Source organism: Felis catus, chromosome A3 (genome assembly GCF_018350175.1).
Source record: "Felis catus isolate Fca126 chromosome A3, F.catus_Fca126_mat1.0, whole genome shotgun sequence".
NCBI classification, from domain to species: domain Eukaryota; kingdom Metazoa; phylum Chordata; class Mammalia; order Carnivora; family Felidae; genus Felis; species Felis catus.
In genome coordinates this window covers 51,254,015-51,270,267 of record NC_058370.1, presented here as the reverse complement: position 1 = coordinate 51,270,267, position 16,253 = coordinate 51,254,015, and the positions used below count along the sequence as shown (strand labels likewise).

Below are 16,253 nucleotides of genomic sequence, written 5' to 3'. Positions count from 1 at the left end.
TAAGGACACTGGGCAGTAGAGACCCCAGGCAGGTTGTTTTACAGGCACAGCAAGACTCAGAGCTGTCCCCACTTTGGGTCAGCAGTGCTTTGCATGTGAGGGGCTGGTTTAGACTGGTTTAGCTGTTTCAGGAGAGTTTATTTGGACAGGAGGCATGTTGATGAAAGCAGGGTCATGGGTTTGGGCTCTAAGTCAGTTACCTTGTGTCCTTGTGGCTCCTGCTGCCCAGCAGATGCCCTCTGCCTACGCGCTGCTGCCAATAGTCACCTGGTGGGCAATTTGAAGGGTCACCCTGCGGATCTGAAGGCTCCTGGCATCGCTACAAAGATGGCATGTGTGGAATCCAGGAAAGCATGGAATCACCATCAACCAGAGTGTGATCTTAAGCCAGCCCTGTTATTCTTTTTATATGTATCAGAAAATGTATCAGAAAATCATGGCCACTTATTGATATTAAAATGAAAAACTTGAACTTACAGATTTTAAAAAAATTACCCCAAATTCCAAATACCCTAATTACCAGTATTATCATTTGATATATAAATTTCCAGACCTTTTTTCAAGGAAATACATGCATCTTGTTTTTAATGTTTATTTATTTCAGGGCACCTGGGTGGCTCAGTCGGTTAAGCATGACTCAGGTCATGATCAGGTTTGTGGGTTCGAGCTCTGCATCGGACTCTGTGCTTACAGCTCAGAGCCTGGAGCCTGCTTCAGATTCTGTGTTTCTCTCTCTCTCTCTCTCTCTGCCCCTACCCCACTTGCTCTCTGTATCTCTCTGTCTGAAAAATAATAAACATTAAAAAAATTAATCTTTATTTTGAGACAGAGAGATAGAGCACAGCAAGCAGAGGATGGTGAGAGAGAGAGAGAGAGAGAGAGAGAGAGAGAGAGAGAGAGAGAGAGAGAATCCCAAGCAGGCTCCATGCTGTCAGCACAGACCTCATTGTCAGGCTCAGATCATAAACCGCAATATCATAATCTGAGCTGAAACCAAGAGTCAACGCTTAACCAATTGAACCACCCAGGTGCCCCAGTACATGCATCTTTTGATGGACCCTACACATCCTCCCATCATATGGCTCTGTGGGGCCCATGCCATCATCTGCCACCAAAGCCTCTACGGAGGGACATTTGAGCTGCTTCATAGTTCAGGTTTTACATATTATAAAAAACATGGCTGTGAGATCCTTGTCTGTGCCTTCATTCTGCCTCGTTCAGATGTTTTTGTATTCATTACCAACAGGAAACTGCTGGGTCACCAGGCTTCCTCCCTCACCCCCCCACCTCCCTCTGCAGAACTGAGCTTTGTCCATAAGCCCAAATTAGGACGGGGGGGCTGTGTAGGAAGTGCTCTGGCCCACAAGCTCCTTATCCCATCCAGTTGCTTTCCCCAATTTGTAAGCTGGGCAGCCCCACTCAGGACATCCACACTGCACGGCCATGTCACAAGGGCCACAGCCAAGCAGGATTTGCTTTATGACACAACAGGATAGCAGGGAGTGATCAAGGGTCAACCTGCTTGGGCCTAGGGCAGAGGGCTGCAGGGAATGTGAATCCTGCACACACCCATATCATTTGTGTGTGTCCTGGGAAGTGGGGGCAGGGAGCATGAACCACCTGGGTCACCCAGCAGCACCAGCCACCAGCCCTATAAACACAATGTGCATGCCTACATCCCCATGTTGAAGGGATCCTCCTGCCCTTCAACTGACTTGGCCTTTCGGCAGCATTCTGCATGGCTGAGACATTGTGGTCCCCCTGTAAAGTGCAGGTCTGCTCTCACCACCCTCCTCCCATCACCTTCCAGGGCATCTCTGCCCTCAAGGCAAAGACCAGAATTCACATAGTGGCCCAGGGGGCCATGAATGGCCTGGCTCTATAGCACTTGGGTGCTTCCCCCTTGTCATCCCAGCCTTTCCTTTCTGTCCAGTGTTTCAAGCATGCCAAGCTTGCTTCTCTCAGCCTTTGCTGGGCAGGCCTCTGTGCTCCTTCCTCACCTGCCAACCCTCACCACCTCACCAAACAGGCCTGTCTACTGCTTATAAAGCCCTCTCTGGCCCCCAGGTGACATCCCTGCAGTATGTTGCTGCATTTTCTGGGACCCCCACATCTATAGTGACATGTGCAATGCTTATCCCCCACAGTGAACCCCACACTGGGGTCAGAGCGCATGTTTGTGCCCTGAGCCAGTCCTGACAAGTTGGGTGATCAGCAGAGGTCAGTGAGCACCTAGAACATGACCCACCCGGGCAAAACAACTCTACAACTTGACTGCCTGTCACACACTGCCCTGCCTGCATGAGGGGCAAGGGGGGCATTCCCCATTGACTCACCAGTTGTGACCTTGCTCAGTTGATGAGCTGCCCGCTGGACATGTATACCAACATCTGCCAACTACCTCCGATGTGGTGCCACTCCTGCCCCACACCTGCTACAGTGAGTGAGTGAAGGGCCCTAACCTTTCTCCCGTGACCATACAAGGAGAGCTGTGGGTCCTCCATACTCTGAGGGTGCCTGGAGCCGGGTGGCCACACCCATGGAGGGCACTCTCTGGCTCCTGCCTGAAGCTCTGTGGAGGACGGTCTGGCCAGCTGCAGTGAACTCCACTGACAACTATCCCAAAGGGAAACAATCCTGAGCCTTGATGGTCTCTGTCTCCCTTCCAAGGGAGGGCAGGTGTGATGAGCAGGCAGAAGTCTCCCTCTGTTCAGCCTGGCTCCCATACATCACTCTGGAAACGCCGGTCTATGGGTCAGCCACAGGGACACAATCTGTAGAGGGGCTGTCTTTGAAAATCCAAGTTCCCTCTTGCAGGAATAGGAAGTCCTTTGAGACCTGGAGTTACCTGGGAGACACAAGGAAAGGTCTGCTCCTGCCTACATGTTTTCATTCTGCCAGGCACCCCGTTGTCCAAACAAGAAGTAGCCTTTCTGCCTTGTTAGAGGTTGCAGATGTGGTGTGGTCTCTGGCACCTTTCCTGGTCCCTGCTAGAGGAGGGAAGCTGACTGCCTAGAGGGGTAGCGACAGGTCGCCGGGAGCACACAGAGCTGAGCAAGGTCAGAACTGGTCAGGGGGTTGAGGAGAAATGCTCCCCTCACCCCTCCATGCAAGCATGCAAGGGACGTGGTGGTCACTTGACTGGTAGGGTTGTTCTGCCTTCCTGGAATGTGTTCCAGGTGCATCTCTCATTCCATTTTTGTAATTTCCGCTTCTAGTGACCTTCACCCATCCGAGGACCACACGTGGTGACATGTCCATCATTGCCAGCCAGAGCCGTGGGCAGCCCCCCTGTGTCCTGCTTCCCCGCCTGCCTCTGCCAAGGCACTAGCAGCTCCTGAGGGTTCTTCTCAAGCCTGCCTGGCTCCCTGTTCATCTGCATCCAGTTTCCTCTAGGATCCCTGTCCTGTCCCTTGGTGGGAAGCCTAGAGGGGACCCTCAAGGAAGGGAGGAGAGCCCTGGCTCTCTTGACTTTGAGGGGCATAGATGCCACCCTCCTCCAGATACCCCTAGGCATCCCCATCTGTGTCAGTTTCCTGGGACTGCTGTAACTGTACCACAAAGTGGTACATGTGGCTCAAAGCAACATGAAGTTATTCTCTGTCAGTTCTGAGGTCAGAAGGTCAAAATTAAGGTGTTGCAAGGATTGGTTGCTTCTGGAGACTGAAGGAGAATCTCTCCCAGCTTCTGGCAGCTGCCTGGATTCCTTACATCACTCTGCTATCAGCTTGTCTTCACATGGCCTTGCTTCCCCTCTGGGTGTCTCTCTTCTCCTCTTCTGTCTCTTATAAGGACACTCGTCACTGGAATTAGGGCCCACTGTAATAAAAGGTCATTTCATCTCAGGACCCCTACCTTATACTATATTTGCAAAGACCTTTATTCCAAACAAGGTCACCTTCACAGATATCAGGGGCTACAGCTTGGGCATTTCTTTTGGGGGTATGTTGTTTAACTCCCTGTGGCATCTGATACCTCTGACCAGGAAGAAGCATGCTTCCCTGGGGAGGGCTGGGGCAGGAGGGGCAAGGTGAGTGATGAGGGGCTTGGGACAGTATTGCCCCTATGGCTAGGTCTGTAGGATTCTCTGTGCAGAAATCACCTCAGCAAGATCATTTTGTGGCCCGGATCCCTCTTTTGGCCCTTAACTCCTTCCCTCGGTGGGTTTAACATGCACCACAGGCTAAACAGGAAGCATCTCAAAGTGGACCACCCCTCCAGCCATATCCCCACATAATAAACCCTTGGAGCCTTGAGGTCCTGGAGTCTGATGTGGGAGATGCTTGTTCTCCTGATGCCTGTCCCCTGTCACTGCCAAAGGATCAGTTTTCCTTAGGGGTTAATCTTCTCCTGGGAAAGCAGCTTTTAAATAAGCTCATGCTTTGTCACATGAAACATTTTGTCTGGGTTTTCTTGGACAAACACAAGAACAAGTAATTCAAGTTCTAAGAATAAAAACAGGCCTCCCTCCACTGCCTTCTTCCATGTTAAACACAGTGCGATGCTGCCCAACCCAGATGCAGGCTGGAAGAGTGACTTTCCAAGCCGCTCCCGGAAGGCACTTGGAAGCTGCTTCTGGAAGAGTGTCAGTGGCTGCTAAGCTCCCTTCAATGAGCTGAAAAAAAAGTTATTGACAAACAACCCAGGCAAGTGGAACCTGAGAATTTTAGAGGCTGGAGGGTCAGGCCAGTGAGGGGAGAACAGGTGACTCTGGACTCCAGCCTGATCATGCTTTTCTCTTTCTTGAGGCAGGAGCCTCCTGTCAACTCACTCCTGTCTCTTGTGTGTTTCCAGGACTCCTCCTCCTCGGCCGGACCCGCCCCAGCGGCTGAACAGCAAGGCACAGCTCCCAAAGTCCAGCTGCCCCTCAACGTGTGAGCTGCCATTTATGTTTTTGGGGTCCTGTGCCTTCAGCACCTCCCTCCCACCTCTGCTAGCATATAAACATGTGGTTTCCATAGGTTTTCTAAATTGTTACCAGCCAATCAGTCTAGTTATGTGCATCAGTAACACTGCTGATAAGAGAGTATGGAAAACAAAGTCTAGCTGGTTCTTTCATGTCAGTGTCTCCAGGACATTTATAAGCAGGGTGATATTCAAAATATTTGATGGCACAGGCCAATCAGGAAAGGACCAGCCATAGCACGGAGAAGACCCTGGAGGCCCATGAGAAGGTGTGTATTGGGGGGGGGGAGGGCTCTGGAGGGTGGAGGGGGCCAGAGCTGCGGGTGGTCTTGTGAGCATGGGGAAGTAGCTAGTCACCACGTGTTCAGAAGTAACTCAATATTTGAACAGCCACAACTGCCCTACAGTTATGGTAGCTTATATCATAACAGCTGCATATCATCCTCAAATATAACCAGATGAATCATTGCCAGGAAGCAAGATGCTTATCTTGTTTAGAAGATTTGCTCTTGTTAAATTACAGCTCTTAAGAGATACGTGCAGTTTAAAAAATTCCCCATTTAAATAGTTCTGAAAAATTAGACTGCCTTCTACTCTTTTATTTGGCAATGAGCTCAGTTACTCGAATGAATCTTTTGAGGTGGAGAATATGAATTTGGCAAACAATGTGGTGAAATAGAACGTTCCACAGATCCGACGAAGGTCAAAGGGACACTTAGAACCTACATTATTGCAGAACAAAAGGTATTCCAAGCCAAAAAAAAAGCCTTTTGAAAAAAGCAAGTTGCTGAGCTCCAAAAGGTCTCCTAAAGGTGTAAATATACTGGAACATGTTCAGCTACCTCTTTACACCCAATCAAAATGTTTGTCTTTACTTGGTGGCACATTGGAAATCCTTGAACATCTCCCTTTATCTGCCCACTGCTCTGATTGCATCATTAACAACCAACTAAACAAAAGGACATTAAGATGTACCTATTTTGTACCTAGTGTCCTGAGGGGAATGTAGATTAATCAGCTACATTTAGGTGTCTTTGGCCGAAATTCAAGTTTTCACCAGCACTAGACAGAAGACATGCTCTTCTTCTGACCTGCTGTCCTAGATAAGCTCCAGTGGCTTCCACTCAAACCTGGGAGCAAAGAAGCATATAGGACAGGATGGGTAGTAATAGCCTTGCTTTTTCTGAAGAACTAGATGCAGGGCCCTGTCCCTGAGGAAGTTGACTGGTATCCACAGGAGACTCTTATTCCCTAATGTGGTTGCCTAAATGAGAGGCAGGACACAGTGAGCTCTTCAAGAACAAGCCCCAGGTGTACCCCCAGATGAATGCCTGGCACACAGGCTCCCTATAATTTTGGACGTGTTCTGATGACCAAAACCTTCCTCATCATGGGTACAGAGTGCTTCTGGTATTGGCCTAAAGCCCTCAGCTCTTACACATCAGATCAGCCGCCAAGAAAGCTGCTCTGTCTTTGAGACCCAAAAGGTTATTAATACCGTCCAAGAATATTACTCCCCAAGAGTTGTGAATACAGACTGGAGGTTTCAACCATGCACAGATCTTCCATATTGTGGAGGGCTTTTTAATGTGGTGCAGAGCATGGAGTGACCTCCCTCTCCTTCCATCTCTGCTCTGCCCTAAGACATGAATAGGCCCTCTGTCTATCTGCCTTACCCCAGAGCATGGCAGTGGGTTCTGAGAGCCTCACTCAGGGTCCTGAGTGCAGCTTGCCATCTGGGAATGAAACTTCCACAGACAGATGGGTGCAGTTCATCCCTGGGAGAAAACCAAGAGCCTCTTGAAGTGTGTGACAATCTGCATGCCACCTGTGAGGTCTGGGAGTCTTGTTGTGGGGGCCAGAGAAAGACCAAGGGGTGGAGCAGAGGGACTGGGGGTTGCCTGCAGACTGGAGAAAGGAAACCCAAAGGGACAACAGACAGCAGGAGGCACCTTGTACCTGGTGGTGGGGGGGGGGGGTCAAAGCTGTCCCCACCAGATCCGTTTGTGGTGGATGCAATCTCATAGGCATAATTCTCCTTGGGACCCACCTATTTGTCCTGAGTGTCGAGAAGTCGCTGAGCCTACCTTCTAATGACTACACAGCCACCATGTTCCGTAATGTTGGTAAAGGAACTGGTGACCAGACCAGGCCCCACCACAAATCTGTAATACAGAGGGTGGTTCTGGGCTTCAATCTGTGATGGGCTTGATTAGTGTGAATTTAATACACCAGGATCTGGTAACCTAAGTCCCTGCTGAAGTGGGGGCAAAGGCCTGGAAGGGGTGAACCCACCAACCAGCCTTCTATGGCAGTGCTCAGTCTTTCAGACAGTGATTCCAGATAGTCACAGCACCTGCCCTCAGGGTATGGATAAGGTGCCCCTGCCTGCAGCCCTGCCTGAGGGTGAGCAGCACTATCGAATGGTGAGCAACGTATGTGGGAAAAGCACAAGAACCATCTTGAGAGAATTCTCTAGAGCAGAGTAGAAGGCTTGGCGGGCAGAGTTGGAGATTTGCAAAGGTGCCGGCAGGGCCACCTGCAGTGGACAGAAAGACCTGCCCCTATGAGCTGGCCTTAAGCCCAGGGGGATGTAGGGTCCCCAAGCAGCAGCGGCCTTGTCTGGATTGGATTTCCTGGAAGCAGACTCTGAGGCTAAGGCCCATTGATGGCTGCTCTCAGGAGCCATGCCTGTGAGGAAGCGGGGGCTGAGCTGTGCTGGAAGGGAAGCCTGGTGATCCTCAGGGCAACTCTAGAGCCTGAATAGACCTTAGTTTTCCCAAGATGAAGCGAGCCCATGTGGGCTTCAGGTGACCCCTGGGAGAGACACAGTCTCTAGTGCAGCTGCACATGGCTGGGAAATTCCCACTGAGGACCATTATGGTGAGCCATCAGCAGCCTGGCCCACTCTGGGAGATGGTACCATAGCCCTTGAGTGTAGATCTTGACTGGACATCACCAGACACAGTACATAGGTGGGTCTTTAACTTCAGAATGTAGCAGAAGTAGCTGGAGGGCTTATTGAAACAGATTGCTGGGTCTTACCCTAGTAGCTCTGGAGTGAGGCCCCAGAATGTACCTCTCTAACAAGTCCCTAGGTGATGCTTTTGCTGCTGGTCCAGGACTTCCTTTTGTGGGTCACTGCACAAATGCCTCTGCAGACCAGTTTTCTGTGAGCTCAGTGTGGGAAGGATGCCAGCTCCCACACAGGACTGGCAGCCAAGCCACTCCCAGCTCCTTCCTTCTGGGCTGTAGCCGATACCTCATCCAATGGAGTGCCAGCTGCCTGCGGTTCTTGGGAAATCAGGACCACTGGAAGGCCTGGGTGAGGGGCTGGCCACTTCATGGCCTCATGACAGTTCCCCAAGTGCTCCCCATTCTCTCCCTCTGAACATCTGCACCCAGGGAGTCAGCTCTGTCCACAGCCCTGCATCAGCTCACCCCTCCAGCTCAGCTGCCACCTCCTTCAGGAAGACTTACTTGGCTTTCTGAGGCTGGGTAGTGCCCTCCCAGACCCCGTAACATCCTGTGCAGACCCTGACATGCACCTGTGTTGTCTCCCCCTTCCCCAGAGTGGGTGCTCCTGGGGCAGGCTTCTCTACCACCTGGCTGCACCTAGCTATCATTCAGTAGACATCCATTGAATGGAACCATCAATGTGTGGGCACATGTCAGCTAGTGTGACCCTGGTATCCAGGAGAACAGGAGCAAACACTTCAACGGGAATAATTGAAAAGAATCTTTTACTTATTCTAGAAGAAACATGAGCAAACCATCATATAGAGGAGAAAGGGTGTGAAATTAATGAAGGCACTAAAATACTTCAGTTCACTCCTTGCTTAGAGCTGAAAAGAACTGTGTAGATAATTAACACAAGTGAACATCTTGCTGTAGAAATGAGCAAGTAATATGGGTGAGTGATTGGTGTCCTCGGAAATATCCCATAGGCTGCTTGTAAAAGCATGATGCCAGGCCACAGCAGTCAGCCGCTTCTGTGTGTACACCATCCATGCAAGGGCACCCAGGGAGGGGGCATGGGGCCTGACCCTCTATCCCAGACTCACACTTGCAGGACTGCTTCAGGCTGGTGGAGGGGGCACCTTACAGCTTGAAAGCCCCATGTAGTCTACAAGACAGTGGGGAAGAAAAAACCAAATTTCCTACTATTGCCTTATTTTTAGTACCAGCTTTAAAAAATATTTTTTAATGTTTTATTCATTTTTGAGAGAGAGAGACAGGTGGGAGGGGGAGAGAGAGAGAAAAACACAGAATCTGAAGCAGGCTCCAGGCTCTGAGGTGTCAGCACAGAACCCAACACGGGGCTCGAACCCACAGACTGTGAGATCATGACCTGAGCCAAAGTTGGCCACTTAACCAACTAAGCCACCCAGGCACCCCCTTTTTTAAAAAATTTTAATGCTAGTACCAGCTTTTGTATGTGAATCCACAGAGGTGAAATTGGGGCCGCAAGCAGCAGCCCCTGTCTGATCTATATGTGTTTTTGAGATGACCGAGCCACCTGTGGAAGCTTGTTTTGAGCTGAAGAGGCCTTTTGAAGGAATAAGGAGAATGGGGCCCTGGGAACCATGAGGAAGAGGACCATGCAGGTGCTGCCTATTTCATGCCAGGCATGCGAGGCCCCGGCAGGCTCCATGAGTACCAGCCTGCAGCTCTGAGCACAGAAGGTGCCGTCCAGCTTGCTCAGAGACTGTCAGCAATGCAATTCTGGCTGAGTGCAGCAGAGGGGACATGGGTGGAGAGGGAGTGACAAGGTAGCACTGCTGTGGCTGTCTGGTGCATAAAGCAGGGACCAGGAGGTCTGCAGGCATCAGGCTGACAGTGGGCTGGGCCATCCTCTGTTCAAGTGTGATCCATTCATGCTTTTTCTTGGGTCATTCCTAAAGAAAGCAGATGCTGAATGACATATTCCCCCACCCTAGGCCAGCGCCCCTCCCCAGCACGAGCCACATGCCAGATCTGCAGACACACATGCAGCAAAATGACCCACAGAGCCATCTGCTTCTGGTTTTCTCTCTGAGGCACCCAAAGGAAATATAAGTGGGAGGGGCAGAGATTTTTCAAGGTGAAGTCAGATTTATTTGCATTCCAGTTCCCCCAGCAACGCACACCTAGAGGCCAGACTTGAAGTATTGAGACCAGAGGAGATATTACTCATCAACAACACAAATTTGAAGTAAAGATGAGGAGAGCAAATGCATCAGTGCCCTGGTGCAAACCAGTGCAGCACCTCCTGATGCAGGGGACCACACGGGCTCCCTGACCCCGGAACTCAGCCTCACCTTCAGGCCGACCTCAGCAGGGCCTGCCAGCCTCCTCCACAGCCTCTCACAATGCCTTGCCCTGTCCCTGTGGCCACAGAGCCCCATCTGCTTCTAACTTGTTGCTGAAACACAGATTCTCAACCTTAGTTTCCTCAACTGTGAAATAAGGGGTAATCCCAGCCTCAGAGTTCATGTGGGGCTTAGGCAAGGCCCTGGGAGAGGTTGGCACCTGAAAGATGCCAGTTCTCTGTGCTTCTGCCCTGTCCTTCCTTAGCCAGTGGCCCACAAGCCTGTGGTGGGGGTGGAGCTCTGCACCACTGTTCTTAGGCACAGATATGAGCTACTTAGAAATAAGATACCATTAGAGTTTGTGAGGGACAATTTAGAGTTTAGAGCTGTGTTTTGAAGGGGAGGGTGTGTCATTCCCTTGGGGGTGATGGCATCCCTGGAAATGACATCCTTTGTACTGCCCATTGTTAGCATCCAAGGGGTGTCTGTGTCACTGAGCATTTATTGAGTAGAATACATGAAACCATGAAAGGAATATTGACTTCCCACTGTTAAGAATCCAGACCTGCCCTGTGAAGGGGCATGATGTGGCATAAAATCCAAGTCTGTCTATGTTTGCAAACTAACTGCAGTGACACTGTTTCTCAGTGTGTCCTGTGCCAGAGGACGTGATTCCAGCAGTGGGGAAGGCACTGGTGTCCCCGCTCAGTGGACCAGCAGTGTTTAGCCATGTTCACCTCTAGGTTGCTCATTTTCCTGCTTTTATTATTTCACCGGACCCATGTCTGTGTTTCTCTAAGATAAAAATGGAATTTTGAAAGAAGACTTTTCTGACTTAAAAGTCTTAATCAGGATAGCTTGAAGCTCATAATCTAAAATTTTTCTTCATTTTTCTTTTTTTTTTCATTTCAACTCCCCTTTTGTGCTAAGAAGTGAATTCAAAGTCTTTGTTCCACTAAATGACATGGGGATCCTCAAATATTGAGGGAAGGATAATCGGCTCCTTCCCTAAAGACAATTAAATTTCAATTATTTGAGGTCCAGTCCCCTAAGATCACAAACATCACTACCAGGCAGTTCATATGGTTCATGGAGTGTTTGTCACACTTGGTAACATTGCTTTCTTTTTTAAATCGGGTGTGTATCCAACTCCTGCTGTGGAGGTTGGGTGATAATGGACATCACTCACTGAGCCAGGTGTGGGCAAGTGCAGGTCCTGGTCCTTGGGCTGCTGTGCCAACATGAACCTTACACACTCACCTGGAGTCTATCCTCTCTCTGGCAGGGCCAGCTCACAATTGGGCAGGTGTCCCCTGCCCCCCCCCCCCATAGCTTCAAACTCCACTGAGCAGATGAACAGTGCAGGTGGCACATGGAAGTCATCCTGGACCCAGGGGCTTCAAAGATAGATTAAAGAGCAAAGAGAAAGTCCCCCCACCCTATCAAAGCTACCTTTGTCTAGGCCGCCCACAGTGCCCTGTTTAGATGGCTCCTTCACCCCCCAAGGGCTGGACTAGCTGGTTTGGAAACTCTGTTAATAGAAGTTGTTTGACTCCAGTTTCTACTTCCCTCTTTGACTCACCTCTCACCCCTTCGCATGCCTTGTGCCTCAGTTGTTTCCCTCCCTCCCCCGTCTCACTGCCTTCTCTGCTTGCTTCTGTCTATCCAGGTTCTTCCAGGGCAGCTCAGCTCTCTCCTGGTTGGACTCAGCTCTCTCTGCCATCTTGCCCTGTTGTACACCCTCTGCTTCTCCTTTTCATTCCTCTCCTCACTAAAAGGACCTTTGAGGTATCTTCCAGCTCAGACTGATTGAATGGACCAGGCAGGTTAAGCCAGGACCCAGTTAGATGAAATGAGGGAACCCAGCCCAAGACTTAACTGCTTCATTCTTAGTTTTCTCCTGCTCAGAACATTAGGCTTTAGAAATAGTATGCAGAATAGAAGAAAAAATTGGGACCCAAAGACCTGTGGTCTTGTTCTGGCACATCCTCTGGTGTATCCCTCAGCCTTGGATGAGTCATGGAGGCTCACTGAGCTGTAGGACTGGAAGGTGGTATCACATACCTGCCTGCCCAGGTCAGCCACTGCAGGGCTGTGGGGTGACCTGGGTTTTAGGCACAAGAGGCAAAGTCTGTCTCCTTCCTGCATGTACCTCTCAGGACCTGGTTCTCTAAGTGTGCAGTAGCAGTGCTGAGTACACCGCCTTCCCTGACCATGGTTTATCACAAAGAGTAGGTTGGGCACGGTGTGCACAAGCCCCCGCAGGCATCAGCTAGTCCTTTTTCAGTTTGGGTTCATCCAAAGATGAGCCCACATGTGACCCAGGTGATACAAGATGGCCTATAACCACCCCTCCCAGCCATCATTTATCCTTGGCCCTACTCTTCTGCCCATAGGTACTTGGCGCTCTATGCTTACAAGCCCCAGAAGAACGACGAGCTGGAGCTGCGAAAGGGCGAGATGTACCGCGTCCTAGAGAAGTGTCAGGACGGCTGGTTCAAGGGGACATCCCTGAGGACTGGAGTGTCTGGGGTGTTCCCAGGAAACTACGTGACGCCCGTCTCCAGGTGAGGCAGGTGTCACTGCCTGGGAGAGGGGGGAACACACTACCCACATTCCCCTCCAGCTGGTTACTGCCTGAAAATCATGCTGTGGTCTGGGCAAGCCAAAAACACAGTCCAGAAGTCAGCAAGGGTGCCCCTGCCCACAAGGTTTTGCCCCGTGAGCTCAGAACTCCCCTTGAGCAAGGGTTCTACATGGCCAGCTTTTCACCTTACGAATTAGGTTTTGCTTGTCATTCCTTCAGCAGGCACTGGTTGTGAGGGGAGAAGATGCCAGCAGAATGAGCTGGACTCAGGGCAGCAGCACAAAGTGAAATTGGAAGGTCCCCAGGAGAATGAGATCTTGTGTGTGTGTGCACACATGTACCTGTGCCTGTGAATACACTGTCTGTACAACTGGTGTGTGTGTGTGTGTGTGTGTGTGTGTGTGTGTGCGCGTGTGTGTGTCACACACATAAACCTGGTATACATAAAACTCACACACCTATGTATATACACAAGGGAAAAACATATTCTCAAAAGCTAACAGTTGTTATTGAGTGATGGTATTAAGAGTAATTCAAACTTTTCTTCTTGTGCTTTCCTGTCATTTACAGATTTCCTGTTATATCATTTTTATAAAACAGATAATGGAATTAAAAATTTTGCTCAAGAGGTTACCTGGAGTTGTCTGAGATTTTTCCATTAAGATAAGGGGTCCACTGTTGATTTCATTTGTCAATCTCAGTTGTGGAAACCGTTCCTGGGCACAGCCCTGGATTCCTTCTCTCTCGGGGAAAAGACTGCCATTAAAATAATCAAATAATGCCTAGACCTTGCACTGATCACTAGACTGATTCATACTTTCCAGGGCACCCAGAGGAGCAGTGCTGGCCATGACATAGGCTTGCTTGTCACATCATCTGATGGCCCTTCTTGGAAAGACCCATAATTTGTGAGCCCACTTTATTCAATTTTTACAGTTTTTACCCTAGGGTAAAAGTGAGTTCAACAGGTAGCTGATGTGAATTTTAAAAAAAAATTTGTGGCTTTGACTGGCTCACTGACGGAGTTCCTTGCTAGAGGCTAATTTCATGGCAGCTATAGGGGCTAAGAAAGAAAGGTGCTGTCGGTCCCTGGACAGCTGAGTCCTTTTCCAGGAGGCCTTTCTTCTCACGGAAGCCCTGACTTAGTGGTGGCTCAGCCCATCCCTGACCGAAGTCATGGCCCAGTGGTACTGAGCCTCAAGGAGTGAAGCACCCCCACCTGGTGACGGGCCTGGCAGTGCCTGTTCTGACCCTCACGAATGAGACTCTGAGAGGACATAAGGGGAGTTTACCCAGATCTTAAACAAATGGAAGACATTTGATCCCTGAAACTGAACCCAGAGCAGCTTCCGAGTTCCCAGATTCTGCCATATCTTTCACGCTCACTGCCAGTGCGTGAGTTTGGTGCAAGTACTCAGAGGTCAAAGGGCTAAAGCCCATTTTCAGAGTGGCTGTGTTTCTCTTGTATTTCTTAAACACTGGAAACTCATTTCATCTGGAAACTGAGGTGAAAGGGCATCTATTTCTGGTATGAAACTGCAAGTTCCCTGACATCTCTCAGAAGGATGTGGTTTGTCTGTGCTCTTTCCCAGAAGCCAGCAGAAACAAGAAAGTGGCCATGTCCAGAGGGAGATGGGTCCTTGCCATCCCACCACATGCCAGATGTGTCCAAGCCTTGGCTGTGGCCAGCTCAGTCACTCTTTCTGGATGTATTTGGGGACAGACACAGCTGTTTACTAAAATGAATCAAGGCAGTAGTTCTGGTACAAAATATTTGATTGATTGGGATCATCACTGGTTCTTAGGGTTCTTTTGCTGTTTCTTAACTATTTATATTGAAAGTGAACCCCCATGAAGGTTTTACAAAGGGTCCCCCACTGCCAAGTTTGAGCTCTGGGCATCGCTTAGGGGATTATCTCAGCATTGTTTTAGTGTTTGTGCCCTGGGCTATGTGGCTTCACCTCTCACAGCCAGGAGGTATGAGTGGGCCTTTATTGATGGCCTATATTGTGTGGTTTCATCTGTGACTTCACCTGACTGGATTCTGCTTTATTTCCTCAGGGCTCCGGTAGGAGGGGCTGGGACACCCCGGAATAATGTTGTTGGAGGGTCTCCACTGGCCAAAGGGATGGCCACAACCATCCACCCAGGTGGTGGAAGCCTGAGCAGCCCAGCCACTGCCACGAGGCCGGCCCTTCCCCTCACCACACCCCAGGCCCAGCACCAGGCGGTCGCCCCCCCAGTGGGCAGTTGTCTGCGGCACACAGCCCAGCCGGCCACCAGCCAAGCCCGGGGCACCGTCCCCACAGGTACGTGCCAGGCTCCTGAGACCTCACTCTGCGGGAAAATTTGACAAGTGGTTCTTGTAAAGAACATTACGACCTAGGTTTTAAGCAGTCCAACATGGGACAAGTCGTATTTGCTTATCATAATCCTAAGCTTCTGCTAATCTTTAGGAAATGTAGTATTGACTTATATTACCCTGTCCTGGCAAAAAAAAAATGGGTTAGAGAGTTCACAAATATTTATACATTTCATTGTAGCAAGAGGAGTGCATGAACTAATAAGATGAGCACTGGCACCTTTGGACGGCCCCTATGAGGTGGCTGGGCCAGCTGCACGGGCCTTCCACGTGCAGGACACCTGATCGGGGGCTTTCCAGCTAGGCAGCTTCTTACCATGCAGAGCCAGAGTGCCCTTTTTCTGAAATGCTTTGAAGCTAGAAGCAGTGATGGTCACTGACCCTTCACCTTCATGCCAACTTTATCAATAGCCAGGCTGACATCATTTAAGGAAAATCTTAGTATGGTGTGAGATGAAGAAAAAGTTATGAGGTGGATCTTATAGGCAGAAAGAAGGTAAACACTCTTGCTTGGAAGCTTAGCACTGAGCCATTAGGAACTGGAGCCCACCCCAGTCACCTTCCCTTCACTGTGCAGTGAAGGAACCCAGGATGAGAGAGTGTAACTCTGACTTTTCATTTAAATGACACAGAATTCCTGCTCCACCCCAGTTTTACTCTCTCAGAAACCATCTATCTTCCTCTCAAAGTAAGGCTTAAAGGACGAAATATGTAAATTCTTTGGAGCAATAAAATACATGATTTTTTAGAATCTAGCCAGCCAGGAGATGGCCCATTAAAAGTGCTCTAGGAGGCATCTTCTCAAGTGGTAAAGTGGGGATAATACTTAGCACAGCAGGGGCCATATTTTCTTCCGAGTCATGGCTAATAGAACAAGAGGGTGGGAAGGCTAACGGAACAAGAGGGTGGCTGTCCACCCACCAACCTGCTTACTCTTTGGGGAAGTTGGCCTGCACGTTCCCGTACTGGTGCCAGTCCGGGCTTGTGTGTGGCAGCAAGAGCTATCAAGACCATGCTACAATCCTAGAATGAGATATGCACTACTGAGTGTTTTACAGGACAGTCTGATTCGTTCAGCATGCCCACTGACAGAACAGGATGCTGTCCC

General features: G+C 49.8%; 1 protein-coding gene across 2 annotated transcripts in view; it reads left to right on the top strand.

Moving 5' to 3' along the window:
- SH3RF3 (SH3 domain containing ring finger 3) overlaps nt 1-16,253 on the top strand; it is a 367,542-nt gene that overhangs the window by 279,480 nt on the left and 71,809 nt on the right. For both annotated transcript variants that reach the window (XM_011281104.4, XM_045053970.1), the window contains exons 5-7: nt 4,795-4,874; nt 12,593-12,763; nt 14,845-15,092. In XM_011281104.4, coding sequence (XP_011279406.4) covers nt 4,795-4,874; nt 12,593-12,763; nt 14,845-15,092 — 499 coding nt within the window. The remainder of the gene's footprint in view (nt 1-4,794; nt 4,875-12,592; nt 12,764-14,844; nt 15,093-16,253) is intronic.